Here is a 20,645-nt window from a genome sequence, read left to right on the forward strand (position 1 = left end):
TATTTCTTTAAAGGCAATTGATGGAGTTGCAAAGACTGAGGAGGTTTGAGGCAAGGGACTGATAGCATACTCCTTTTTTTCAGTTAGATATCATCCTCATTTTAAAAACACTGCCATACAGTCTTTTTTTTTTTTTTTTAAGTAAGGAAAAAGCTGTATTGGTGCTAAAATTGACATGAGAACCACTGGCTTAAAATCACAAGAACAGAACAATCAGACATTGCCTTTTTGGTCAGGATGTTTCCTGATTTCAGGAACCATCCTGGTCTTATAACGAAGATCTTAAGGGTGCTATTTTGTTCCAGCATTTTATCCAGGACATGAGATCTTACCTCTGCCAGACTGGGAAGGTACAGGGCAGGAACAGGAGAGAAGGTTCTTACCTGACTTTCAGATTGATTAACATGAATCAGTGATGACTCAGGATATATGGCCTGACAGGGGGCCATGCCTTTCTGCTTCTCTCCACTCTCACCTCATGACATAATCAATGTGTCCCTCCTATTATGATCCAATGCAGAATTCTTTTTGTTGTTTTTCTCAGGATTGCACAGTTGTACAATAACTTTTCTCAGTTTTATTTCTATTAAAGCAAAAGATAATTTTTCAATTTATTTGCAATGTGTAAAAATTTTGTTTGTTATTGTCTCAGGACACAGCAGGACAGGAGAGATACAGAACAATTACCACAGCTTACTACCGGGGTGCAATGGGCTTCATTTTAATGTATGACATCACAAATGAAGACTCTTTCAATGCTGTGCAGGATTGGTAAGTAAAACTTGGAATTCATAGTAGATATCAGAGAGAATACGTGCTATCACTTTTCTGCTGTGACAGTATAACTTATTTTGGAAAACTTATTTCCAAATACAGTGCTCGAGCATTCCTATACCCAAATAGAGGCATAGGAATATTGGGGTTTTTTTAATTCAGGAAAGACAATGAACACTTTAAAATATGTTACATATAATTAATTGTAATAATTGTGTTTGCTGTGATTTCAGTGTAATGTACATTATTCATACCACTTAAACGAGCAACATGCTAGTGTGGAGGGTAACTTCTAAGATACCAGAAAGCGTTTCCATATTTCATGGAAAAATTGATATACCATGTGTGAAGGTCATCTTTTAATTTTTCATCATGTTGCTTTTAACCACAGCTAGATATACATTATGTTGTATACGTTATGTCAGTCTTGTGCCTCAAGTGTTAAAATGAGCAAACTTTATCACAGTAGCAGAACCTGGAATGGCTGAAACTTACATTACCTTCTGTTATGTGAATGTCCAGTTGTCTCCATAAAAGTATTTTTTTAATCACACATGGGCTTTTTTAAGTAAAGCTAATCTAAAAGGAAAGCCAGAGTTTACCTCAGTGATTTCTTCCTTAACAAGTTATTTTAATATATGAGAGCCTTCCAGCAGTGCTCTGAGTGATATGAATAACATTTGCTATGTGTGGTCCACATGCTCTCTTGCATGCAGTTCCCATGAGAAAACTGTGTTTGAGAGAGGATTTTGTTCAGTTTGTGTGATTTGTTCAGTATGTTTCTTAGGCTTTTTTAAAATTTATTTTAAGATATGCTCTACTGTGGACTTCTGTCAGGACAGACAGGGTCAGAAACATGTTGCACACTTAAAGAGTAGTGATACTATTGTACCTGTTTTTAGCAGGAATTGTTGCCCAGCCTCACATTGTCCAAGAAAACAACTTTTTCTCTTTCACATTCTTCTGCTTACCATTGTTGTAGAAAGTGTCATGGAGCCCACAGAGCACCTTCCCTCTCAACAACTGGAGTTTATTGGTCTGTATAAGCTGAGGCTGACCATTTATCACTCTGAAAGTAATAACTGAGAACCTTAGGTTGATTCTGCCCTAAATGGGATCCTGATTTGCCTAACATTTGCTTTGTAAGCACTAAGGATGTAGTCATTCACAGTCCTCCAGGGAAAAGAGGCAACCCCAGATTGTGTCCCACCTTTTTGCATCAAGTTATCTGTAGGACTCCACACCAAATTGCTCTTATGAGCAAATCTTTCTTTTTATGAGAGAATCAATAAGCTTACCTGACTAGTACAGACTGGACAGCTGTCTTTTGGACAAATGAATATATCTAAGTGGAGTCTCTGCTTGATACTACAAGAAGAAGGCACGTTTGCTCCATGTTATTTGTTATGCCAAAGGGATGTTCTGCCCATGTTGTACAAAAGCTGGAAGCATCATGCTGAGTACTTGCTGTAACACGTTTGTGAGAACCGCCTCTGTTCAACAGCATGAGTCAGAATCTCCTACCTAACAGAAGGTAGCTGAAAGTGTTATTCATAGATGCTTCTATGAAAGTTTAGCAAAAACAGGGAATCAAGCAGTACACCAAAATCCTAGCTGAACCTGCAGATGTGGCTACCAGCACCACTGCTTCCTGGCCCTGCCAGCTGAAGCACTGTCTTGCTTTGCCTCTGCTTCTCATTGTCCATGGGCTGACTCTGCTCAAGCACTGAGTTAAATGGGTGATAATGGCTGTCTAGGACGAGCTGTGATCTGCAAATCTCATTGTCCCATCTCTAGGCAAACCAGATGGCATGCCATATATTATCTAGCTTCCTCCAACACAAAGAATTCTTTTATAGCAAGTGTAAATATGAATTCTTATTATTAGTTTTTCCACCTGTTTGTTTTCCAGTCTCCTAGATCTGATATGTTTGGCACTCTTTTTCTCCTGGTGAAGGAACGGGGCTTCATACAAATTAAAAAGAAAAAAGTCGCTGTAAAACGAAGCAAGAAAATATTTAAAAGCTATGGAGTTCTTAAGTAGGTTTATGAAATATGAGTTTTTCATCATTTTTATCTATAACCTTTATGAACTGTTGGCAGATATTATAGAAATTTGGTGGAAAGATGTGGTTGCAGTATTATGTGTCAAGATCTACAATCATCTGCAAGATGAAAGGAATGACGGATATGCTGAGTGCCTCACTTGTCAGAATGAGACATAGATTTGCCTGTTATAGATTTTTAATATCATAAGCCCAGTTGCTGCTCTGTTGTTCTTCCTCTGTTTTATTTCTCCCATCTCAGAGCTGATAATTGATTTTGATTAGCCTTGGCTTCAATTCTGATAGTAATTACAAAACCAAAGCTTGCTTCTGAATGTGAGAAAAGTTAAGAAAAACTCACAAATACCAATGCTGCAGAAGAGCAGGCATGGCTATGTGCAGGTATCTGTGTCTTTCTGAAAGATATGGGAGAGGGAGTGGGAACTTCTAAGCCTCTCTGAGGTTTAAAATGCATTTCTCTGTGATAAATATGCCCCTCTAAGCAGTACTGCCACTTTATATACATGAACAATGGGCCAAATCCAAGCTCAAATCATATCAGCTTCAAGACTTGATCTAGAACTGCTCTGCAGTCCGAACAGTGAATCTACAGGTACCTTTTAGAATTGGATAAATGACTTCGGTTTAAAATGTGTGCTGAGATGATTCTTTATATTAAAAATCATTTTTTTGAGTCTGAAATCTGACTGACATTTCTCCTTTACAGCTACAGACACAGATGAATAATAGTTGTATCTCTAGATGCTAATGCTGCAAGCTGTGTACCTTGAAGTAGTTTGGTGTACATTTATCATGCCCCCCTAAAAAGACGCAGATTTGGGGAATAGATTTATTTCCTATAAGGAGGAACCCATTGTAGAGCATCATTTTCTGCTTGCCTGAGTTCTAAATGAGAAAGTGGCTATAATCAAATAACCAAATCTTCCCATTTAGCTGAATTTTTTAGACAGTGTCCACATGTTTTAAGTAATTGGCCTAGTGGAATCTATTTTCTTTAAAAATTCCTTCTTATTAAATCTGAGGGGAAAACGAGTGTTGAGAGTGGCACTGTGCCACTTCAATGCTTATTTTTTTAGTTCAGTTGTAATGTCCAGTGCTTGCATTAATTCCTGTTTTATGCTACCACCTGTAGCATCTCTGTAGCTTATCTATCTCTACACATTTCACTAGGAGCTGTTATGTCCCTTTTCCTTTTAGTGGTTCAATCCACATAAGGTGTGACCTTTATGGCAGTGGTACCTTGTGGTAGGAAGGAGAGGGCTTTTTACTGTCTTTCCAAATCAACTTTGCTATCAACTCAATATGCTGAGTTCTAGGACAATAAATGCCTCTGAGTTGAAGTTAAACCTGTTTTTACAAATACGACTTTTCTAGACTTCTAATGATTCAATTGGAAGGAATTGAAATATCCTTATACTCAGGTTATTTCTAATGCAATATCTCCAGCTAGGTCAGAAACAGCTGGTATGTAAACCATGATCTAAAAGCCTGAGGGGTTTTTTCCAGATTGAAAGCGTAGACTTGAAACTTCTCTAGGTCTGAAGGCTAGACAAGGATAGAGCACCCTGTATATATTTGTTTACACAAGTTGCTCCTCTGCATCTGAAAACATTGTCCCAACTACAAGTGTTTGTCTGGCAATATCTTTATCACTGTCTGGTGACTGCTAAAGGCACTGTTGTGAAGGGCTTCCCTCTGCAGGAATTCGGTATTTGAGAATTCCACATTGTTGAAGTCTCAGATCCAGGAATGCTTCCTCAGGAAACACATAAGGCTGAAGGAGCCTAAGAGGCTTTGAATTATTGAAGTTTTTAGATTATCTGTGTTTTGTAAGCCTGTCAAGGTCTACAGAATCAGTTCTTCCTCCATTTTTGGCTGACGCTTATGGGAGCAGGGAAGACAGTATTCTAGGAAACACTTTGATTACCCTCACCCTTTAAAAAATAAAGTTTTTACCAAAAATTTTATGATAGTTTTTTTAATGCCCCGATGGAAAGACTATGGTTTCCCATCTTCTTAAGAAATTCAGAGACTCCTCCATGCAAGATACTTCTCTTTCCTCTTTTTCTCTAAATATTGAACTTAGTTCTATCATTTAAGAAAAATCCATTATTTGCTGTATGTCAGGGAACAAATCTGGAAAGTGCTTCTAGGCAAATTTAGCCTCCACCTCTCGTTGCTAAAACACATGACATGCCATGCAGCACAGTCCACATGGTTCTGCTGCACAGAGCACAGACACATGCCATGTATGCCATTGCCCATGCGTGTTCCTGGGATCCCTGTCCTGAGGGACTCTCTCTGGACACAAGCTGCACTGTGTACAGCAGTGATCTACGCACAAACTGAGTGTCTGCCGTGTAGAGCAACCTCAGCACAGCAATACAGGTTAGAGTCAGCTGTAAAAATATTCTGACCAATCATGCTGATGTTAAAGGTATATATAGCTTAATTTATATCTATCTATCTATAGATAGATATATACGTACACACACACACACATGAGTTATATGTAAGGGGGTGGAGCTGAGGTCATTTCCAGGAGATTTAAACTGCTGCAGGGAGCATGGCAAGCAGGGGCATGGCATGTCAGTGAGAATGTGGCACAGCAGTTTGCATGGCAGTTGGCACAGGCAGGGTGAGCACGATGGGCACAGCCACCCTCCCAGCTCTCTCTAGTGGGTTGTGAGGTAGGTGTGTGACTGTCAGTTTTTGTTGTTTTTTTTTTTCTTTTTTTTTTTTTTCCTCTCAATCCAGCAGTGGTTTCTAAACATTAAAAGCCTGCTGCTCTCAGGGGGAGTGTGCTAACCCAGACAGAACCCCCTAGGAAAGATGCAGCTGCTCAGGTCACCGGCTGCACAGTGTCTGAGCCTGGCATCAGTACCAGAGGACAGTGTGAGAGATGCCTGCAACGATGTGAGCAGGTGAATGATTTGCTGTGCCTAGTGGCAGAGCTCAAGGAAGAAGTGGAGAGGCTAAGAAGTATTAGAGAGTGTGAAAGGGAAATAGACTGGTGGAGTCATACCCTTTTGACCCCAAAAGAAGGGTCCAGCAGGAGATGGTGAAGCCTTGCCCCTCCTGCCATCAGGCAGATGGAGCAAACCAAGTAGATGGGGGGGAATGGAAACAGGTCCCCGATCGAAGAGGTAAAAGAATCCCCTCCTGACCCCCAACAACTCCCACGATGCCACGGTCCGAGAGGGGAGAGGGCCGTGACAAAGCACGATAGGTTCGGAGACAAGTTACGGGTGCAGATGGAATGCTTTATTGAGGCGTGCTCGGGACTTTTTATCAGTTCAGGCAGGGACAGGGCCAGAACATGGTTTGAAGCATGAGACAGACAAACGGGGGAACAAATCAGGATAGGGACACAGGCAAAAGGGGGGAGGGGGAACGTGGGAGGAGCCAGGGAAGGAAAGGGCGAATGGTGGCTGTCTCCTCTCTGCAGCTTCTCCGGCCAATCAGAGAGGGAAGCAGGGAAGCAGGGAAGTGAGCATGCCTGGGCATGCCCGGGAAATACAAGGGCAACATACAGTGTGTATATAAACACATAAAAACTGTATAAAGTCCGCATAATAAAGTCCTGTCAATTGCTGTATATCTTCCTCCATGCCTGAAACTGTTCCCATCCTGAATCTTGTTCCTTCACACCACAGTGCCCTTAAAGAACAGGTATGAGGCCCTGGACCCAGAGAGTCAGGCAGAGGGCAGTCAAGAAGAGGATCTGTCTGGAGGGTCTCCCGATTGCACCCCATCTACCTGACGGATTACAACCACAGCTATAAAGAAAAAAAGAAGGGTAGTTGTAGTTGGTGACTCCCTTCTGAGGGGAACTGAAGCCCCTGTATGCCAACTGGACCCATCCCACAGGGAAGTCTGCTGCCTTCCTGGGGCCCCGGGTGAGGGATATTAGTAGGAGACTCCCTGAGCTAATCCAGCTCTCTGATTATTATCCACTGCTGGTGGTCCAGGCTGGCAGCGATGACATTAGTGAAAGAGGCACCAGGCTAATTAAAAAGGACTTCAAGGAGCTCGGTCGATTAGTTAATGGGACAGGAGCACAGGTGGTGTTCACCTCAGTTCCTACAGTAGCAAGGATGAATGAGGAGTAGGAAAACCCGTCTTATCAATAGGCGGCTAAAGGATTGGTGCCACTGGCAGAATTTTGGGGGTTTTGACCATGGGGCAAATTCTATGGTACCTAGCCTGCTAGAGTCAGATGCGCTTCATCTATCTAGCAAGGGCAAAAGGACTCTAGCCTGTAAGTTGTTGGGGCTGATCAGGAGGGCTTTAATGTAGGTTTGAAGGGGGAATGGGTTGAAACCAGGTTCTTCAGAGATGAGCCTAAGGTTGGAAAGCCAGAGTTAGAATTGAAATCAGCAGCCCAGCTGAAGTGCATGTACACCAATGCACACAGCATGGGTAACAAACAAGAGGAGCTGGAAGCCATCGTGCAGCAGGAAAGCTATGATGTAGTCACCATCACAGAAATGTGGTGGGATGACTCGCATGACTGGAGTGCTGCCACGGGTGGCTACAGGCTCTTCAGAAGGGACAGGCAAGGTAGGAGAGGTGGAGGGGTGGCTCTATATGTTAGAGAGTGTCTTGACTGTAGAACTTGAAGTCAGTAATGATAAGGTTGAGTGCCTGTGGATCAGAATCAGGGGAAGGCCAACAAGGCTGACATCCTGGTGGGAGTCTGTTACAGACCACCCAATCAGGATGATGAGGGTGATGAATTATTCTACAAGCAGCTGGCAGATGTCTCAAAATTGCCGGCCCTTGTTCTTGTGGGTGACTTTAACCTGCTGGATGTCTGCTGGAAACTCAACAGCAGAGAAGAGGCAGCCTAGGAGAATCCTAGAGTGTATAGAGGATAATTTCTTGCTCCAGCTGGTTAATGAGCCTACTAGACCCACTGTTCATAAACAGCGAGGGACTGGTGGGAGATGTGGTGATCAGAGGCCATCTGGGGCACAGTGACCATGAAATAATAGAGTTTTCAATACTCAGGGATGCAAAGAGGGCCATCAATAAAACTGCTACACTGGACTTCTGGAGGGCAGATTTTGGCCTATTCAGAAAATTGGTTCAGAGGGTACCTGGGGAAACAGCCCTTGAAAACAAAGGGGTCCAGGAGGGATGGACATGATTCAAGGAGGAAGTCTTAAACGCACAGGAGCAGGCTGTCCCAGTGTGCTGAAAGGTGAGCTGGTGGGGAAGACAGCCAGCCTGGCTGAACAGGGAGAATTTGAAGGAAATTAGGGGAAAAAAGAGAGCCTACTGATTATGGAAAAGAGAGCTGGCTACTCATGAAGAGTTTAGGAATATAGTTAGGTCATGTAAAAAGAAAATTAGAGTGACAAAGGGACACTTTGAATTCAGTCTAGCCACTTCTATTAGGGATAATAAGAAGTGCTTCTACAAATACATCAATAGCAAAAGGAGGGGTGAGGAAAAGCTCCATACTTTGTTGGACATGGCAGGGAACATAGTCACCAAAGATGAGGAAAAGGCTGAGGTACTTAACACCTTCTTTGCCTCAGTTTTCAACAGTAAGAGAGGTTGTCTTCAGCACAACTGGCTTCTGGAGATGGTAGACAGAGACAGGAAGCCAAATAGCCCCCCCTGTAATCCAGGAGGAAACAGTTAGCAACATACTGAGCCACTTGGATCCTCACAAGTCTGTGAGACCAGATGGGATCCACCCAAGGATGATGAGGGAGCTGGTGGAAGAGCTCACCAAGCCACTCTCCATCATTTAGCAACAGTCCTGGCTCACTGGGGAGGTCCCAAATGATTGGAAGTTGGCAAACGTCACACCCATCCATGAAAAGAGCTTCAAGGAGGACCTGGAAAACTACAGGCCTGTCAGCCTGACCTCAGTGCCTGGCAAGGTTATGGAGCAGATCATCCTAAGTGCAATCACACAACACATAGAGGATAGACAAGGGATCAGACCCAGCCAGCACGGGTTTAGGAAGGACAGGTCCTGTCTAACCAGCCTGATCTCCTTTTATGACCAGGTGGACCCACCTGGTGGTTGGGGGGGGGAAGGCTGTGGATGTGGTCTACCTGGCCTTCAGCAAAGCCTTTGACACCATCTCCCACAGCATGCTCCTGAAAAAGCTGGCAGCCCACGGCTTGGACAGGGGCACTCTGTGCTGGGTTAGGAACTGGCTGGAGGGCCGGGCCCAGAGAGTGGTGGTGAACGGTGCTGCATCCAGTTGGCAGCCGGTCACTAGTGGTGTCCCCCAGGGATCAGTGTTGGGCCCAGTTCTGTTTAATATCTTCACTGATGATCTGGATGGGGGGATTGAGGGTACCATTAGCAAATTTGCAGATGACACTAAATTGGGGGGGGAGTGTTGATCTGCTGGAAGGCAGGAGGGCTCTTCACAGGGACCTGGACAAGCTGGAGAGATGGTCTGATTCCAATGGGATGAGGTTCAACAAGGCCAAGTGCCGGGTCCTGCACTTAGGCCACGACAACCCCATGCAGCGCTACAGGCTGGGCACAGAGTGGCTGGAGAGCAGCCAGGCAGAGAGGGAGCTGGGAGTTTGGATTGACAGGAAGCTGAACATGAGCCAGCAGTGTGCCCAGGTGGCCAAGAAGGCCAATGGCATCCTGGCCTGGATCAGGAACAGTGTGGCCAGCAGGACCAGGGAAGTGATTTTTGCCCTGTACTCAGCGCTGGTGAGGCCACACCTGGAGTACTGTGTCCAGTTCTGGGCCCCTCAGTTCAGGAAGGATATTGAGGTGCTGGAGCAGGTCCAGAGAAGAACAACGAGGCTGGTGAAGGGACTGGAAAACAAGTCCTGTGAGGAGAGGCTGAGGGAGCTGGGATTGTTTATCCTGGAGAAGAGGAGGCTCAGGGGAGACCTCATCACTCCCTACAAGGACCTGAAAGGAGGTTGTAGCTAGGTGGGAGTTGGTCTCTTCTCCCAGGCAACCAACAGTAAGATGAGAGGGCACCATCTTAAGCTCTGCCAGGGGAAGTTTAGGTTGGACATTGTAACAGTGAGATTGCCAAAGTGAAACCAGTACACCACTGAAAGTTCAACAAAACAACATTTATTACAAAGAAGTAGCAAACAAAATAAAAAACCAAGAGACAGAAGAAAGAAGGGAAATGAGCCCCAAGACAACCTCCCACTCACTGAGACGTTACTTACGAGGTTGTCATATATACTGACCCCAGAATTCTTAGAATTCCCCATAGCAGAAGCTGCATCCTCAGAGCATCAGCAGGCTCACATGATAGCACACGTCCCTGCAGAGGTAACATTGTCCTCCATATGAAGCTTACATCCAGATAGCAAGAGCTATCTGCTTTTATACAATTAACCTATGATGCCTACCTGGGCAGGTGTGGCCAGGACCACCCAGCTAGAGGCCTTCAGTCCCTCCCCTCGTTATGTAAGTGATACCCCTTCTGCACATGCTTGTGTACATTAGAAATTCCCCTGCTCCCGCGTGCTGCACATTGGGGGTCTTTTCTAAATGAGTCTGGGGTCTTACTTCATCCTCCTCCTCTTCACTTTGACCTTCAAATGCCCTTGGAGGGCCGTCGGCCAACAGTCAGGCCCCAATTCAGTTTATACAAGATACTCCCTTCAAGGACGAAGTTCTCATTTATCAGTGCTTGTCTCTCATAACTTGGCAGGAAAAGAACAGACTCTCACAGGTGGCTGGGCCAAACACAACCAAAAATTAACGGCATCTAATTAAGCATGAATACAGATATTAGGAAGAAATTTTTTACAGAGAGAGTAATCAAACATTGGAATGGGCTACCCAGGGAGGTGGTGGATTCACCGTCCCTGGAGGTTTTTAAAATGAGACTGGATGTGGCACTTAGTACCATGGTCTAGTAACCATGGTGGTGTTGGATCAAGGGCTGGACTTGATGATCTCAGAGATCTTTTCCAACACAGTTGATTCTATGATTCTATATATAATAACTTGTGCTTGATATTAATGCAAGCAAATTCCCTGGGATTGTTTTTGACATATTTGTAGTTTTCAGCCAAGTGGGAGCAAGAAGTTGCATACTGGTAGATAGTTTCATTCTCCCATTTAACATGAAAGAATGAAACACTAGTATTTCACAAATTCTATGCTGTGGGAAAAAAAAAAAGAGTGAAATTTAAGGATGAATATTTCAAAAGAATCACAGTTAGATTTTCATTTTTTTCTAAGTCTTTTTTATGTACAATGGATAAGAGGAAAGGGAAATGGGATTTATAGACTTAAATATAGGGAGCAAAAATGTATTTTACAATTTGAAATATTGTTATTTGCAATTACATAAAATTTACAATTTTTCCTTTCAATGCTGACTATTGGAAATGTACTTAAGTTATGTACAAAATGACTCTAAAATTCTTTTCACATTGTATTTCTGCTTTTTTTTAGTTTAAGAAGGACTAAGGCTAGGGGCAAAATAGATACTTTTTCTAAAAAAGAAATTTTCTCGTTTTAGAGTACTACAAAGACATTTGTGAAAAAGTGGAACCAATTTGTTTTAAAATATTTAAAATAAATATTTAAATAAAGCTCTGTATTCTAGGCCAGTTTACTTAGCCATTTTTCACACATTGTTTGCTATGGAATTCCTGTTGTAGTAGATTGCATATGTGAAACCTAATTCTCTGAGATGATATCTTTTCCCTCAAAGGTCTGTCATCAAACTTCATCTCACAAATGCTAAATTGATGCCAGCTGAAACAACCTACATGCTTTCCAGTTTTACAGACCCACTCTAATGTCTTCCATGATGTTTCTCCCACCATATCCAAAAAGACTATCCCCACATTTCAAACTCAAGAGCAGAGCATATCTCTGGATAATTGAGGAGCAGCATATATCCAAATGAGTCTTCCTAAAAAAAGAAAAAGAAGTATTTATGATGGAAAGGAAGGAAAATGTTGCAAATAAATTCATTTATGTTTTTTACAGTTCTATAATGTTCAGCAGATCGCTCATGACAGGCCAGCAAAAAATATTCAGTGTCATCTAAAGTATTTCATAGCATCGTAGAGTCACAGAATATGCTGTGTTGGAAGGCATCCACAAGGATCATCCAGCTCCCAGCCCTGCACAGACTATATTCAAGAGTCACACTGTGTGCCTGAGAGTATTGTCCAGACACTTCTTGAACTCTGTCAGGCTTGGAGCTGTGACCACTGCACTGGGGAGCCTGTTCCAGCACCCAACCACCCTCTGGGTGAAAAACTTCTTCCTGATATCCAACCTAAACCTCCCCCAGTTTAGTTTCATGCTATTCCCTCAGGTCCTGTCACTGGTTACAAGAGTGAAGAGATCAGTACTTGCCCCTCCACTTCCCCTCATAAGGATGCTGAAGACTGCAATGAGGCCTCCCCTCAGTCTCCTCTACTCCAGATCGAGCAGACCAAGTGACCTCAGTCACTCCTTATAAAGCTTCCCCTCCAGACCTTCCAGCATCCTCATGGCCCTTCTTTGGATGCTCTTTAGTACCTTAATGTCTTTTTTACATTTTTTACATTAACCAACACTGCACACAGTATTCAAGGTGAGGCCGCACCAGAGCAGGACAATCAGGCTGCAGAGCACAGCAGGACAATCACCTCCCTCAACCAGCTGGTGATACTTTGCCTGATGGCCCCCAGACACGGTTGGCCCTCCTGGTTGCCAAGGTATATTGCTGACTCAAGAGGTTTGGATGTGCCAGAAAGTTATGTATTAGTCTCTTATCACTGATATTGCCAATATATGGCTTTAGGAAAACTCTTAGTAGAAAAAAAGGCAATCGTATGGCTGCTTTTCTAAAGACTTTTCCTGATAACGTTAGATGTTAGGATTAAGCAGCATAGTAGCCTGAACAACATTGTTTTCATGAAGATACTTTCTTATTTTTTTTTCTACTAATCCCTGAATTTAAATATGCATATTACCCATGGGAACTTATGCAAATCCTTATAGAAGTGGAGTTTTTGTTTTGAACATAGTAAATCTTTGACTTAAAAGTTAAAACTTCGTCAGAAAGTGTTTTCTATCCAAAAAATAATTCATGTATTATAGCAGTTAATCAGGAGAGACAGCTGTTAATTTTTCATGGCATTTTTCATTCTTTCCTATCTTTATGTCCTTAAACCATAGAAAGAGACACTCTTATGGAACAGAAATTTTCCTTATGTGGTTCTTGGTTCTTACACTTGCTCCTTTCATTCATTTTTGGGGGGGACTTAGGGCTTCTGCTGAAGGTCCTACACCCCTCCCTTGAACCTCCTTCACTGTAGATACGGCACTTTCTTAGGTTGTAAGCAGCCAGGCAGTATCAGGGTGTCTACTCAACTGCCTTCAGCTACATCAAACCATATTAATGCTGCCAGTGATAAGTATAATAAGAAAAAGGAATAAATACTGTCTGGACAAAATTCTCTCACCGTGCTCTATGTCTTTCTTATCCCTCAAATATGAGATAGGGCAGTACAGTCATTAAGTCACTAACAGTGATCATGCACCCAGGTCCTGCTCAGTCATTGGTTGGTGAATGCAGCTCAGTGATCTTCAGGGGATCTGGCCTCGGTAATATGCTTCAGAAACTTACTAGCAAGATTAAGTCACTTTTGACTTCCACTGGACCTGGTTGGCCTAGTGAGTGGCTTAAATTAATTGTCTTTTTTTTATTCCTTATTTCAGCTGACATGGTAGTTGATTAGGACAGCTGTTTGCCATGACTAGACATAAGTTAGTAGCATCACACATTGCAGCTTCCCTGTGAGCACCGGCTGCAGACTGGCAACTATATCATGAGTGTGGCTGCACCTCCTCTACAGCTCCTACCCCTGCAGCTAAGGGCTGAAGTTCTGGGGATCAATTTCTTCTCTTCTTGTTAGAGCTGGTCAGTAATAAGGAAGGCTGCATCATTCCTTTCCTAGGACCTTTTTCCTCAGTCATAAAAATGTGACAGTCTGTCTGATGTGAAGGAACTAAAACCTTTTATCTGGGAAAACATGACAAACTAGCAAATCATGCCTGGCTGCCACCTACATTTGGCAAGAACTATTCCCATAAACTCATTTTGTTGGACTGAAGATTTCACAGTGGAGTTTCATTGCAGAGCTGATGAGGCAAAATAACTACTCAGCCATTCAGAGAACTGATGTTTATGGGCGCTGAGAGGAATGGAGCTGCGCACCACAAAGAGTTCAGTTTCGGTATTTGTCCACCAATCCTTTTCGGTCTTCCCCTTTTTATTCATATTCTCTTGTAAACAGCACCTGGTGTTTTTCTTTAGTTAACCACAGTTCCCAGGATCATCCTAAACCAGTGCCTTGATCCCACACATTCACCTTGCATCATGTGGTGGCTGTGTTCAGCCATGAGAGAAAAACCCATGCTGTCATGCAGACTGTTCAAAGTGGTTTTCCACTTTGAGAAACACAACATTTTCAAAGCACTTAGCCAAGATCGGTCCTCCATTTTGATTCCAATTAACTAAATGCAGGTGCGGAGTGACTCAGCTTGTTCCCACATTGTTTAAAAAGGGAGGTATCTTCCAATCTGTACCACATCCTGCTCTTCAGCACTGAGGGTTACGCTGAGGTACATAAAAGCAAACCAGGTGATGAGATTAACATCTAAGTGCTGCTGTGCTGAACTGCTATCCACTAATTAGACTATACTAATACTATACTCTTAATGAGATTTTCAGTTTTGTCTGTTTTTTCCTATGATAACTCATTTATTTTTCAAAAGGTAAATTGGAAAATGCCTCTGACAGGCTACTGGTGAGCTGTTGGAGTTAATTAGAAAGATACACTTTGAGTTGGTAATATATAACTGTATGCTAAAGTAGGTATAAGAAAGACTGAGTCCAATATTTAGCTAGTGTGTCTATTTTATAGATAGACACAGTCAGTAGTAAAAGAGATTAAACCTAGCATGTTATAATCAACGGACAGTGTTTATTTTTGTAGTAATAAATGTCATAAAATCTTGTGTCAATAATAGTTTTTATTGGCTGAACAGTGACTAGTATAGTCCTTTTATCTCCCTGTAAAATCTATGTTGATAGAGTTACACTGTTGCTCAGTATTCCCAAATGAAAGCTGTCAGCCAACAACGTGAGTCCAGTCAGTGACTTAGTTATGTCTCTAAACAGTTTGCGCTCTCAGTTCAAGCTGCAGATTATTTACTTTTCTCAGTACTCTAATACTCTGAATCTGTTATGCTTAACTTCAGGGGAATATCATGGTACCTGTTGGACCTTGAGATGGAGCTGTTGAACCTTGATGATGGAGCTGTTCCTTTGAGGATTTCACTTTTGCAGATATCTTCTGTAGGTTGGGTTGTATCTGAGTAGCACTAAGGTCTGCAGTTTTAGTCATGCAGTTTGGATGATTTTTGTTCAAAAGTTCAACAAAACTAAGACTGTGTGAGTCATCAGCAAAGCAGTGTACAAATCTCACAGACAGTATGAAGTTTAAGACCCTCTCCCTCATGAACTTTCTCACCTCTGTTCCCCTCTTACCTCCTTTCTTATACACCTGATTTCAAGATGCCATGGTTTGAGTTTCTAGCACTGAAAGTTTTGCAACTGTCATAGTAGTTTTGCAACTCACATATTAGCTATGTGACATACAAGCTGTACGTGGGTGAGTACAAAAGGTTTTACTCAAATTCATTCCTCTGATCAAGCAGGAAAAGTACCATCAGTGTTCTTGTATTGAAACACGAACTGCAAAGTGACAAGGCAATGTAACCCAGTAGTAGTGATTATTTTCAAAGCATAACTTAATGATATTTAGGTCTGACCTGCAAGTGAAGCAACCTTTAGGATTTCTTGCATCAGAATATTGCAAGGCTTTAACCATTAAACTAGGACATTTGTAGTGAATGCTTAATAATGAATGTTTTCATTTTTTTCTTTTTTTTTAAGTCCATTTTTTTCCAATGCCATTTTTTCTTTTTATGTTATACTAATCATAAAATTCTATTAAGAAAATAAAGCTTTAATTGTAACCACAGTTCTGCCAAGAATCCCTAGAAGAAATTGTCTGTTCCCTTAGTGTCAGGTGACAGTGTGTTAAAGACAAATAAAAATTTCTGATTTTGTAGGTTTGTGAATACAGAGTTATTATAAATAAGTAACAAGAAGGGAAAATGTCTTTTTAATCCAAATTAGAGGTTTTTAACTTCTATCCAGCATTCACTCATGTTTCCCACAATACAAGCAGCATTAGAGCCTTTATCTTTCTGGAGAATAAGTAGGACAGAGAAGCCTGCCTGCTACTTAGGACAAGTTTTTGTGTATTTATTAAATACATGTTACTGAAAAACATACTTCAACAGTACTGAATTTCTTCAGACTTTGTGAGATACTCTTGCAGAACTGGCAATGAAAGCAGTGCACCTTGGAGACCACCAGCTGCTGATAAAACATCCCAGAAGGACCAGAAAAAGGGCTATCTTTCTACTTTAATCCTTCTCTGTGCTGGCCACCAAGCAACAGGGCATTGTGGTAGCTGAATATTTTGTTGTTGCCTTTGGGGTATAATGCAGCACTACACAGAAAGATGTAAGCTAGCTGAGATGGCCCAATGAGATTCTGGGATAATACTGTTTCCAATATGTAAGTTAAATTGCATCACCCAGACTTGGATATCACTGTGCAGTGCTCAGTTCTGCAATACAGACTTTGAATACAAGTTATTGCTGCAAAGTTATTGCAGTTCTCCCCGAGATTAAAACCAGCATAAGTTGCTTCAGCAGTTTAGGAGTGACCATCATAAGGGGTCAAACAGTGACAGCTCAGTAGTTATGTGTGACAAGTATTTAATCACTACATCATTGCTTCAGAAGAGATTGTGAACTATGGTTTTATTGGAGATGGGGAGAGGGAAGTAGAAGGCAGTGGTCTGTGCATAAGTCCTGGAAACAGCAAGCAAAGTGTGGAAACATAGATGCTGCTACATAGCAGGTTAGTTCTAACTCTACCAAGGGCACTAGGGACCTCAGTCTATCCTTTCATCTTTCTTGATACCATTGGAATTTTAAAAAATGAAGCTAAAAGTTGATTCTCACATGAAATCAAGAGCAGAGTTGTAGCTGTCCAATGTTCACACCAGGGAACGCTCTCATAAGGTCTCCACTTCCCTCCACTTGTAGCAAACATGCTCTGCCATAAGTTCACATCCTGAGGAACTCCAAGGGGAAGAATAAGTCAATGTTTTTTATCTTAAATTGCATCCTGTATAAATCTCTATGTACAGTGCTTTGTTCGCACAGGTGAAAGGAAAGTGTTACATCAATTAAAAAACAATTCACAGCGAATGGCTCCCTTGGAAAACCATAATACTGACAAAACTGGTTTCAGGCCCAGTTTGACAGACAAATCAGCATGAAGTTTCCAATTTTTCCGTATCTGCATGAAATCCCTAGTTTTGTTTTTAAAATGTGCCTTTCAGACATTCATACACTAAACAAGAAAACTAGCATCTGTCATGTGAGGTGGTTGTTTTTCCTGTTATTCCTGGAGGGAAAAACTCTGTAGCAAATCCACATTAATTGAACACATGAAATTCACACTTAGAGATGTGTGTACATTAGCAGAGGCAAAGTGTACTAAAGGAAGTAAAAAATAAAGAAGAAACAGCCAAAGTAAATTCTGTTTCAAAACAATTCTGAAGAAAGAACAAGACTCTAGCAGTTTCTTTTGCTGGTCAGTGAGAGGAGCCTGTGTATTACAGCTCACTTGCTACAAGCAAGGAAGTAACAAAGCTGAGTGTTACAGCTTCAAAATATGAACCAGCCAGAATGGATGGGAACACAAACCTTCCTTTGATGTAATATTTAGCATCCGTCCTTTCAGTATAACAGAGCTGAATGTTACAGCCTCTGGGAAAAGGAAGAGAACAAAATATGAACCAGTCAGAATGGATGGGAATGCAAACCTTCCTTTGATGTAATATTTAGTATCAGTCCTTTCAGTTTTGGTTACTGGGAGAGAATCAGCAAACACATCAAGACCCAAAGACAAGTCACGCACAAGAAACCTGCATCTGCAATTAAAAGAAAAAAAGAAACACATATATTAAAAATATATATGTAAGCTGTGGAAAAATTGAAAGAAATAATAAGTATCAATTTTGTATTGTATCTTTAGATTCCCAAATTGAAATTAGCCATTTTAACTTCTCTCCTTATTTAGTACAGCCTTTTTAGTCTACATATTTTCCGAACTTTTAAAGTACAAATGCTTAACACTTTGCATAGCAGTTATATTTCTGAGCAGATTTAAAGACATTTCCTTCACAGATCAAGGAAAATCAATATTGGTAGTTCATCTTAAATACACTTATTAATTTTTTATAACCTTCAGAGAATTTTGTTATCTATGTGCGTATTTGAGTGAGTAGATTACAAAAAATACAATAGTAACTAAGAATTATTAGGAAATGTTGCCTTAAGCTGAAAGTTCATACAATATCTGTTAGGAGAGATCTATATTCTGAAAGTCATGGGTGTTTAAAATGACTTTTCAGTCTCCATGGAAACTCTTCACTGGGTTAGTTACTGCAATCACAACTTATGTATATATAAACAAAAGAACAAAAGAATGGGTACTATGGCTAGAGGGAAAGTCTGGGTTTATGTGAGGTTTTTAAAGGCCTTTTCATAGTGGCTGCTGTAGTAAACCAGTCTTCCAGAGCCAGTGTGCTACTAAGAAAACAAAAACTATTATTTTCCTCACATTTAAGTTAAGGTTTTAAAATTTTGCCTTCCCAAAGGAGAGAACTCCCAGGGCTCATATTTTCAAGGAGTTTGGGATATGTTACAAGCTCTTTTATGAGACTGTCTAAACTGCAAGCTTTGAGTTAAAGCTTAATTTGTTTTAATTCCAGTTCTATTCTTAAAAAATTCTCTCTTTCCCAATAAAATCACACAACAAAAATTCAGTCAGAGCTTACAAGTGCTGTTTTGTCAGCTTTATGTGAAATGTCCCAGGAGGCAGAAGGGTACTGTGGGAGGGGGTGACAAAATTGTCATTCTCTTTAAGATACTAAAAAGTGCTGCTGGTCCACTTAGCACAGGGAGTGCGGGTAGAGAGAATGAATGGTCTGAGGAACTGTCTCCATTTTGGAGCAGGTGGCAAAATCTCAAATGAACAGAAAGGAAGTTTTTAAAGGAGGCATCTGAAAAAGGTAATAGGTCCTCCAAGTCAGCCAAGGAGAAGCAAAGATGTTTGTCAAGAGTGGCAGTTATGCTGAAGAGTAGTTATATTCTAGTAGTGAAGGACTGAAATGTGATTAGACATCCTTCAGAGCTTTCCTCAAGCCAGCTTCTGCAGTAGGTAAAGGGCAGAAGCTCTTGCTGAGGAACACAGCACTCGCAGTGGAATGGGAATCACAGGACTGTGGGAGATATCACAGGGACCTGCAGGAACCAGAAAATGCCATTAATCAGAGGGAGCTGAGTGAGAGCTATAGAATAGGGCAGCTTGGATCATACATCACATCTTGAGCACCTGTCTTTAGACTGTGACAGGGTTGAAACAGGTGAGATCACACACCAAAATCACTGGGGAATGGCTGCTGGAAACTTGTCTTTATTAGGTATTTCTGTTATTTATCTTTATTTAATTCATACTTCCCCTCATGCTGATTTCCCTCCTTAGTCTCTACTGCATCACCTTAAAAATAATTTCTCACTACTTTCTGGCTGTCTTCCATATCCTCTGTTTCTCTTGGTGTTCTTAGTTTTTCTCCTGAGTCCAGAACATAGAATCATAGAATCAGCCAGCTTGGAAGGGACCTCTGGGATCATCAAGTCCAACTTTTGATCCACTACTGCCACGGTTACTAGACCATGGCACTAAGTGCCATATCCAGTCTCATCTTAAAAACCTCTAGGGACAGAGAATCCACCACTTCCCTGGGCAGCCCATTCCAATGCCTGATTATCCTCTCTGTGAAGAATTTCTTCCTAATATCTAACCTAAACCTCCCCTGGCAGAGCTTAAGACCATGCCCTCTTGTCTTACTGATTGTTGCCTGGGAGAAGAGACCAACCCACACCTGGCTACAACCTCCTTTCAGGGAGTTGTAGAGAGTGATGAGGTCTCCCCTGAGCCTCCTCTTCTCCAGGATAAACAGCCCCAGCTCCCTCAGCCTCTCCTCATAGGACCTGTGCTCAAGTCCCTTCACCAGCCTTGTTGCTCTTCTCTGGACCTGCTCCAGCACCTCAATATCCTTCCTGAACTGAGGGACCCAGAGCTGGACGCAGTACTCCAGGGGTGGCCTCACCAGCACTGAGTACAGGGCAAGAATCACTTCCCTGGTCCTGCTGGCCACACTGTTCCTGATCCAGGCCAGGATGCCATTGGCCTTCTTGGCCACCTGGGCACACTGCTGGCTCATGTTCAGCTTCCTGTCAATCCAAACTCCCAGCTCCCTCTCTGCCTGGCTGCTCTCCAGCCACTCTGTGCCCAGCCTGTAGCGCTGCATGGGGTTGTTGTGGCCAAAGTGCAGGATCCAGCACTTGGCCTTGTTGAACCTCATCTTTTGGAATCCAACATTCCAACATCATCATCTTCTTGAGAATCCACTTCCAAAAATTGGGTTTACCCCCTCCTCACTTATCTGGTGAAAGACTTCATGGGAAGGTACAAAGGAGGAAGGAAAAAGGCTTTTGTTAGCAAGAAGGACAACACTGCAGACTGAGAACAGTTTATAAAGTAGAAGGAAGTTTGTAAAATATATTTAAACGAGTCTTGGAATTGTTCTGTTTTCACTTTGGGTCTGAGCCCACTCATG

At 41.9% G+C, this 20,645-nt stretch overlaps 1 protein-coding gene across 2 annotated transcripts in view; it reads left to right on the forward strand.

Moving 5' to 3' along the window:
• Positions 1-20,645, forward strand: part of RAB3C (RAB3C, member RAS oncogene family) — a 120,135-nt gene that overhangs the window by 54,949 nt on the left and 44,541 nt on the right. For both annotated transcript variants that reach the window (XM_032675939.1, XM_032675940.1), the window contains one exon: positions 653-771. In XM_032675939.1, the coding sequence (XP_032531830.1) occupies positions 653-771 (119 nt within the window). The remainder of the gene's footprint in view (positions 1-652; positions 772-20,645) is intronic.

This window comes from Chiroxiphia lanceolata, chromosome Z, assembly GCF_009829145.1.
Source record: "Chiroxiphia lanceolata isolate bChiLan1 chromosome Z, bChiLan1.pri, whole genome shotgun sequence".
Taxonomy (NCBI): Eukaryota; Metazoa; Chordata; class Aves; order Passeriformes; family Pipridae; genus Chiroxiphia; species Chiroxiphia lanceolata.